The sequence below is a fragment of the Ischnura elegans genome, chromosome 10 (assembly GCF_921293095.1).
Source record: "Ischnura elegans chromosome 10, ioIscEleg1.1, whole genome shotgun sequence".
Lineage (NCBI taxonomy): Eukaryota > Metazoa > Arthropoda > Insecta > Odonata > Coenagrionidae > Ischnura > Ischnura elegans.
Genome location: NC_060255.1, coordinates 44,058,663 through 44,067,927, shown reverse-complemented (window position 1 = coordinate 44,067,927; position 9,265 = coordinate 44,058,663). Strand labels below are relative to the sequence as shown.

General features: G+C 36.8%; 1 protein-coding gene across 1 annotated transcript; it reads right to left on the bottom strand.

Annotated features, from left to right (window-relative positions):
- Window positions 1–5,825: 5,825 nt before the first annotated feature.
- Window positions 5,826–7,095, bottom strand: LOC124167220. The gene is made up of 3 exons (XM_046545092.1): window positions 6,819–7,095; window positions 6,606–6,739; window positions 5,826–6,353 (listed from the first exon to the last, which is right to left on the bottom strand). The coding sequence occupies exons 1-3, from the start codon at window positions 6,865–6,867 to the stop codon at window positions 6,117–6,119; spliced, it is 420 nt and encodes a 139-aa protein (XP_046401048.1). The 5' UTR covers window positions 6,868–7,095; the 3' UTR covers window positions 5,826–6,116.
- Between the last annotated feature and the right edge of the window lie 2,170 nt (window positions 7,096–9,265).

Genomic DNA, 9,265 nt, shown 5'->3' with positions numbered 1-9,265 from the left:
AGAACACCGCATTATGTGCCGTGCCGCAAGGAAATTTTTCCCGCAAGTGTCGATAAAAAAATGGAGACAAATGTCTCCAATACTTTATCTCATGTTTTCGTATAATTTTTTTCAGTATCCCAATACGAGCAGTTGGTAAACAGAGTTCTTATTCATGAGCACAAGTTTAATGAGAACGGGAAATGTGTTAAGATTTAGTAGGATAGAAGCAGATTTTTCCTCGGCAGAGAAGTCGTTAATCAACGTAGGCATTTATTCATCCGTTGACAATGGAGTCCTTCCTTCCATCTCAGACATTTTTGGTCCTTATGTGTATTTGACGTGTCATGCGATTTTCCTCTCTTTGCTCAACGATGCCGGAGCTCTGACTTCATCGCTTAAACATGTTTGAGGCAGTACTTTTTTGCCTATGAAAACCAATGTTCATAAATTTTATAACTACATCTATTAAATATCGTATCCATTCTTTATGTACCTAGAGTCAATTACAAGTTGGAATTTACTATTCTCGCTCATATAATAGTGGATATAAAAGTATATTTCACATGTTTATTTTCGTTGAAACTGGATGTAAAAATAAAATAAATTGAATCAATCTTGAAATACATCATATTCATACTTGCTCATATATACATTCATACTTGCTCTTGGTCTCTGATGCATGCAAAAGAATATAAAAAGACATTTTTTATGATGATCAATTGCATAAATCTAACTTTATTTTTCTTGGGAACCTTTTGAAGGATACTTTAATTGTAAAAGTTTACTTGATAAAATATTTCTTTGTTTTTGATAGAATCATTAGTAGAGCTATTATAAATGTTATGCCGCGACCCATCAGTCTGCGTGTTACTTACTCCGTAGAAAAACGACCACGTGACTTGAATGCCTGTAACGTTTATTAGAGAAATTTTACGAAAATTTTTATGTTCTTAAAACTAGCAGCCTTATATATTATATTTATCACATTCTCAGGTTTTAGCTTGTGGAACCACATCACAATATAAAGAATAATATTACTTTTAAATTCCACAAATAATTATTATACAGACCTAGGTTTGGACTGCAAAAGTCATTGGGAAGGTCCTTGTGAAGGGCCTTGATACAGTCGAAACCTGAATCGGGTCAGTAAAGAAATATCCGTGGAACTTAATTGAGTTTTATTATTCATTACATCTCATAGGTCTATCGTGGATTTTTTCAGATAAGTTCTAAACCATGATAGCTCCCTATTACTATTACCATCGCACTTTTGAAGCATTAGAATTTCCGTGTTAGTTTTAGGAAAAGCCAAGTTAAAATCGTATGAAGTTTGGAGATTATCTCTGTGCGGGCCTTTAGTATAATCACCATACACAATAATAAGATTGGTTTGACGCAGCTCATCATTCCCCTCTCCTATCCGCTGGCCTTTTAATAGCGGCGTATTTATTCTCTTTTTCATCCTTAATAATCTGTCTTAAGTAATTAATCGGGGGCGTCCCTTCCCCTTGCTCCTGTCCACCTGTCCTTTTACAGTTGTTTTTATGAGACCATTATGCCTCATAATGTTCCCAATCAACCTGTCCCGTCTTCTCTTCAGAAGTTTTAGAAGACTTTTCTTCCGTCCCACTCTTCTTAGCGCTTCCTCATCACTAACTCGGTCGATCCATTTTATCTTTGGCGTTCTTCAGTAGCAGTCAGAAGTGGAAGCTTTCATTTCGAATGCTTCCACTCCTGACTTCTTTACGAAGCGAGAACTGTAAGCTGGTAACAACGAGACGATTATGCAATCCCATTTTGAGCTTAATTGTTTCATTCAATTGTAATAGCAAATTTTCGTCGACCCTTAATTATTTCATTGTCCTTAAAAATCTAGAGTACTTAATAAAATCCCGGGAAAATGAAAGGCGCATTGGTTGTGATGTTTTTAAAAAGAAAGAACTTTTTTACGTTTTTAAGAAGCCTTTGCAAAGCCTAAACGGATTTGAAAGAGTCCTTAACACATTAGTGATTGGTCAAGGAAAATGGTTCTGTTAAACACTTTTGAAATATTTTAATGATAAATTCCAGCATTAATTAATGCCATATTCTAATTTATTTCCACATACCCTTGTTTTTTTCGGGCCATTCTGCTGTCCATTAAGCTATCCAAAGTCCTGTCTTCCCATGAAAATTTTAAACCAAAGGTCCGTGGAAAGCGGTAAACATAATATCCGGACACATAATCTCAAAATGGGTGAGAGTGTGCATTCCTTTTTTTGATAATCGCTCAAAGCTCTCGTTTGATTACGCTCAAAGATTTATTGTTTCAGGCAATGTAATCGCACATTTTCATCCAACCTTAATCATTTGATGTCCTGAAAATCCTGTGCATCAAATGAGTTGGTTGGAAGCCAAAGGGTACAAGTGATTTTTTTTTCAACAGAGTTAGGTAAAGTTAATTGTTAGAATAAATACACAAAAACCTGCTTGCCAAGGGAAAAGAGTGAGTCTCTGTTCTGTGCTGGCATCGAGTGGAAAATCAAATGCTCTACTAAGTATCTAATTGATCTCGTTTGTTTTCTCTACCTAATTTCTGTACCTAACTCTGTATAGAAAAGATAAATCACTTGTACCCCTTGCCTTCCAACCCACTCAAATAAAATTTCGAAAATGCTGGATACCCAAGAAAACCCGTTTTCGTGGAAACTGCATAGTGCATCCAAAAAATCTTTGCGTTGCCATAGCTCAGTAAAGAAGGAGTTACGTCCCCATGTTTATGGAGTTGAAATGCTTAAAACTGTGTCCCCTATCATAATGCCATGATGATGGGAATATAATCATTCCGAATCCGCGGCATAATATCAGTCGAAAATTATTGTATTAAAACCTTCACCTAATGACGGTGGACTTCTCAATACCAACATTATTCGTGTGTCAAGGGCGAGAGTATAGCAGCGGGTGAAGGAACTCATCAGGTGCAAGCGTAAGAGTGGGTTAGATCCTCAGGGCCTAGAGATAGACTCCCAATCTGAACCGCGGCGTACGAAGCGGACGTATAATCACCGCTCATCGGTCGAAGAGGGTTTTAGAGCACGTTTTACGCCCATTTGTGACGCCTCTAACGCCTCCGAATTATATCCCCGTTGGCTTTTTTACACGTGAACACCGCTTATTGTTCTCAAGGGGCCGTTCACCATCGCAGGCAGCCATAGGGCCTCAATGATAGCGGAGTAATGGGAGTGTTCCAACCGCGGTTCACTATCGGTGAGGGGGCCATCTTTTTCCGTTCCAAAGGATCTATTCCGTGGGCCGGACTATTGGGGGAATATTTTCCTTTTCTCTTCTTTCCATTTTTTCTGGTCCTCTTTTTCCTATGATTTTAAAGAGGAAATATCTGGAAGCTCAATTGGTGGCCCGTGATTCTGGTTGGAATTTCTCCTTTCACTAATAGGGTAGTATCCTTCATCAAAGAAAACGAAAAGCACTGATTGCGATTCGTTACCCACCATTAGTGTATTCAAAATATACAAATTATTTCGTTTTAGAAATAGCGGTTTAGACGAATGGCAATGGTCCATTTTTATCCTCATTTGAAAAGGGCCAGATTGGCGCCCATGCGATGCCACTCCATGTGACGTCACAGGGACCTAGTTTCTATACGAGAAGATAGGAGTTATACATCGTCTGAGGTTACCAATACACGCATGAGGCGTAGAGCTCAGGGAAACATGTCGTAATAATCATTTATTAAAACTGGCTAAGGTCGGAAAGTTTTCTTCGTTTGATAAGGTACATATTAATAATCCTTATTTAACCCAAGCGCTACCAGCCAGCAGGGTACTCAGCTACCCGCTAGCAGCCTGCGTCGTATCAGCGCTAAGCCTCACCTCAAGGTCACCTTACAGGGCAGCAGCGGGAACCAGAAATACGTCGTACAGAGAGATTTCCCGGCATTCATACTTACGCGTCGCGTTTTCGCGCGCTTGAAAATTTTCACTTTCATTTAATCGCGAAAAATAGATATCGTCATTTAAAAATCCGAAAGCGTGAAATACGTACTCCAGGAGTAATAATCTTTCGATTTAGGCAGTAAAAAAATAATAGGAAACCACCCTATTGGTGGCCCGTGATTCTGGTTGGAATTTCTCCTTTCACTAATTACCATGATCATTTGTGTGTCCTATTGTCGAATTTTTTCAGAATTTTAAGTCTTAACCGTTTTTGGTCAATTTTTTTATTCAATTAGTGTGTTCCAAATTAATTTTTAGAAAAAATAATTGACACGATGTTGATTTTTAAATGTTTTCATTTTATTGTTTAAAGTAAAAATCCACTGATTTTATTATTATGCATGCTCAATCGAGGAGTTTGTTCTTTGAAAATTTTCAATGTGTGATATTTCTGGAAACATTGCCCTTTGTGACGTCGAGCTCAACTCGACGTTGTCACCCCAACTCAAAGTCGATGCTAGCAGTAGGATTGTCGAGCCAGCCTGGACTTTGTATCGTAAGGGTAAATGTGATGATTGAGGTCTGCTACTTTTAGAATTTTTCATAATGTTTCCTTATGGCCGCAGTGTGTTGAACCACCATTAATAAACGATATCTAACTAAAATATCATAATTGAAAACATTTAAGAATGCTCACTTTAAAATAAGAAAACAAAAAAATGTGTGCATTGATTATTTATCTTTGGAATTATTATTTTTCAATTTTTTATTTGGTTTAAAATTTTATAACTTTTGAAGTGAATTTCGTATTATTCTTTTCATAAGAACAGCCGTCTACTAATTCTTATTATCCATTGCGTTTAGTAATATCAAGCCCTAATTCAGGGAATTTAACAATTACGAATCTTCTGCCTAGTAATTGCCCAAAAGTCATTCAAACAAGCTGTTAAAAAATATGGATTTTTACATGAATGGTTTTACATGGTGACATGGTGCCATTAACATGCTTAGCATGGAAAATTAGTTTAGGAACATTTTAAATATTCCCTTTCGCGATTTTATCCTTATTTATATCCCTAATTCCATTAATTTAGAGTGTCCTTTGCAATTTTCTAATTATATTGTTGCCCTTTTTATTGGAAAGTAGCGTTTCCTCTTTTGAATTTAAAATATGGGTATATTAGGTCTTTTTTATATGTGCGTAGGTACTTCAGTCTTCCAATCGTGAATGACGGTAAAGTTGGCTTTAACTGATGATAACGAGCTACATTCACGTTTTGAGGAATTTGTCGGCGCTCAATTTTTGAAAGCAGAGGAAAATTTCGCGTTGAGAGCATTACTTTGGCGGTATTTTTTTAGTTTCGAAAAAAAATAGACGGATTTGACGTACCTACTGCTGATAAATTTGAATAGAGGACGTGGCCTCACGTAGCCTCATTTTGGATCTTTGAAACACAAATTCAGTCTCCATATTTTATTTATGCGTTAATAAGAGAGTAATTTTGAATGAAAAGTACGTACTTTATATAGTGATGACCGATATATCGCTAACTGTAATGGAATCACCGTTACAGGAAAGTAGCAATCACATTCGGTGACTTAATACTCGAAATCCCTGTGGTTGGATCACTGGATTCGGTGAAGATAGCACAGGCTACCAAGTGATGAGTTATATAGTGATAGTTACTCATCAAAAACAATAAGCTAGAAAGTTCATAGAGCACTAAATTGGATGGTTAGAGCTATATTCACTTTTGGTTTATTAATTTCACAAATCTGAAGAGGAAGTGACTATACAAGTTAGGCCAAATGGCTAGACCTACTTTGTAGTCTCACGCATAGGCTATGTAGCCATTTCCTCTTGGGGTACTATATGACTTACTTTTCAGAGTGGTTGGTCTAGTCCGTTTAGTTACAACTTTTGTGGATGGCATAGCAGATTCTCTTGAAGGGGAAGTGAATGAGGTTGAGGGAAAATGAGAAGTAGTGAGAGTCTGAATTAATGTGGAAGGGGGATTTGAAGTGGGAATAACAGTCTTAGCAGATGTGGAAGGAGATTTTGAAGTTGATGGGGTCTGGTCAAAGCAGTAATGATCAAATGAGTCAACAGAATTACAACTTGTTTCAACTTCATGGATATCAGATGGTGGATTCTGTTGCTGAAATAAAAGATTATTACAATGATGCTACTTGGCAATAATCTCATCTTAGCTTCACTTGTGGTCTGTTACACTGATTTAGTACCTCAATACCAAAAATAATTGGGGACTCCTGCACATCCTCATGACCATGTGTAGCATTTTTTCCAATAAGTGCTATCACTCGCTTCATGAAATCATTTGGCTCATTAAGTTGAGGGGCCCCACCACCAGTCTGGCAGCCCTCTCGACTATAAGCCGCTGCTTTGGCCTTTGTCGTAGATTTCAAATCTTGCCAACACTGAGAGAAATTGAATTATCACACAAAGTGTTCTGAGATTTTTAAATGATAATTTATGGAAACTTAGTTTATCAGCAAAATTCATAATGCTACATCTTTTTCTAATGATGAGTAAGTATTTATTTTAACGTTTCACTTAAGCTATGCACTCTGTAAAATTTTTAAATAAAAAAATCATTTATAGAAAAATATGGACCAGATATGGAAGAATTATGGGCTAATGTGTCATTAATATTCAGCTTAAATAATTACTTTTCGCCAAGCCTTCCAAGTCTTCACTGGACCAAGGCATGCGTTTAACTTACAAGTTACATCCTGCCAAAGCTTCATCGCATCTTTGGCCGTGAAGGTATTGGTCAGGTTATTCTTGGCTATATTTGCATTTCCTGCAATATATGAGTGGATGATGTTATAAGGCAGAATAAACTGGATCATTTTATATATGGTTCATTCTATATAGTATACCTTCAATGAATTGTAGAAGCATATATTTCTGCTCGGCGGTTACCTTCATGTTTACGTCTTTGTTTACTTAAATTTACGCCGCGCTACTGAGGAATTCGTAAACAAATGAAGGAAATTACAACGTTGCCACAACCACCACTCGTGATCCATCTCATTACGAAGGCTCCAATACGACTTCGAGACGAAAAGTTTCAAACACACCAATTACCCTTCGTGTTGGTGACCACTCGTAATGGACCGCTCGTGATGGTGAGTGGGTGAGATTATTACGAGCGATTCAAACACAACCCCCCTGGGCGGTGACTGACGGAATTTTTTTGCTGCTTGCAATCTCCTCTTACCTATGCCAGGAAAGGCGAGAATGAAATGATGGCTCGTCACCCATTGTGCTACCAAGTATCAATTTGTGAAGCGAAGCGCGTGTGGCCGAAGTCACCCCATTCTACGGTACATACATTCATTCCTACAGCCAGAAAGAGTTTTTCTCGAAGTTGAGATGTTCCGAATAATTTGTTTCACTACCGGCAGGCGAGTTTATTTTCTTTGTAGAAAATTTCTGCAACACTATATTCCTTAGATGAGCTTGCCAGATATATGATTCGAATTTGAAAGTCTGCCACTCCGACAACAGATTCATCGGTCGTTTCCACTCGTGCGCACGGTCAAGCAGCACAAAGGTGGAGCGCAGGTATCTGTTTTGCTGGCCTGCTGTTTGAAGTTGGAGCTCTGTACAATTACGAGCAAAAATTGTTGAAGATTTCCTCTGACGACACATTCTAAAGTTGAAACTTTCTCTCTGAAACGGTTGGAGTAATTCATCAATCACACGTGAGCTTGGACAGTTGCATTCGTTTTGGGGTTGTATTCTTTTTTTATGTTATCAAACTGATTTCTCTTTCTTTGTGTACGTGTAGATCTAAATTTATTTGGGGTTGGGTTTTGGGGTTGTATTCTTTTTTTATGTTATCAAACTGATTTCTCTTTCTTTGTGTACGTGTAGATCTAATTAATTTGCATAGATGTGCAAAATGGTGAGGTGACTAATAAGGAAGAAGCCTCGGCTAGAAAATGATTCAAAGGAACAAGATTCGACATCTCTTCCCGCGAATTTTTAAAGCATCAAGTAAACGTAAAAAAACGATTGTTGATATATTAGGTCATCAAATGACAGGTAACTGCGAGACTAGATGGTTAGAAAGGCATAAATCTATTGTAAATTTAAGAGACGACTTACTTGATGTTGCAAAAGCTCTCGAAAAAGTGTCAAAGTGGGATGATTATAAAACGGCAACTAAAGGAAGATGTTCATAGTTATTAATTTGTAATTGTGAATTCATTTGAAATTTATATATTCTGAGTGATGTTTTGAGTGCAATTTATATTTAAAGCAGATATTTGCAAAATGAGACTGTAGATGTTTTTCAAGCTTAAAAATAGTTGACCAAACTTTTGAAGTACTAAAGGATAAGCGGATGGACTCTTATAAAATTTTCTCTGGAATTTTTGCAAAGGCTAAGAAAATTATGGAGGAAATGGACATTCAAATCTGCATTCCACGTGCAGCCAATCGACAAAAGAATCGAGCAAATTACCCGGCTACCAATGATGAAGACGATATAATCGCGTATTGGGAAAAAATAATCTTTATTCCTATCTTAGATTACGTAAATTAGGATATCAAGGACAGATTTGTTGGAGAGTCAATAGAGTGCTTCAAGTTCAATACACTAATCCCAGCTGTTTTCATGGAAATAAAAAATTCGGACTCTTTAGAAAGCATGCTTGAAAAACATATGATAAATATGCACCGTCATTGAAAATAAAAATAAAAGTACAATGTTAACGGAATTACATAATGAGATAACTTTTTTGAAAAAAAAAATCCCGGAATTTAATGACATGAAACCAATAAAAACTGCCATGGAACATGTGTGCACATGATTGTATTTATAAATACTTGATAATAATCTCTGTAATAACTTCGTAAAAATATTTTCCAAGATATTCCAATGAAATGCGGCTAATGATTTTACTGTCGACTTCAGTTGTTTTTCTTGATCAATCATACAGTAGTTCCTGAAATCCAAAAGTTAAATACTTGTGGGTAAAATTGGAATTTAATATATTGAAGAGAAAACTTCATTTCGCCCGCTAAGCACTTTTGTCAAGGGGTATAAAATGCGAACTCGCATCACGTACCGTAGACTACCCTCTATTTATACCTAAATGTTACACTTACGTCTGCTTTTTCTCTCTCAATTTTAGATCTACAGGGATGGGGTTTGCTGCATTTGGTGTGGATTCTCTGTTTTCATGATTTGATCATAATTGAAAGTGCATAAATAATACATGAGTCGTAAATTATACTCACAATTTTCCCATAAAATTGCAGAGCGTTTTTTTTTTCTCGCCCTATTTCCCTCAACTCTCCATTGAAATCTACGACT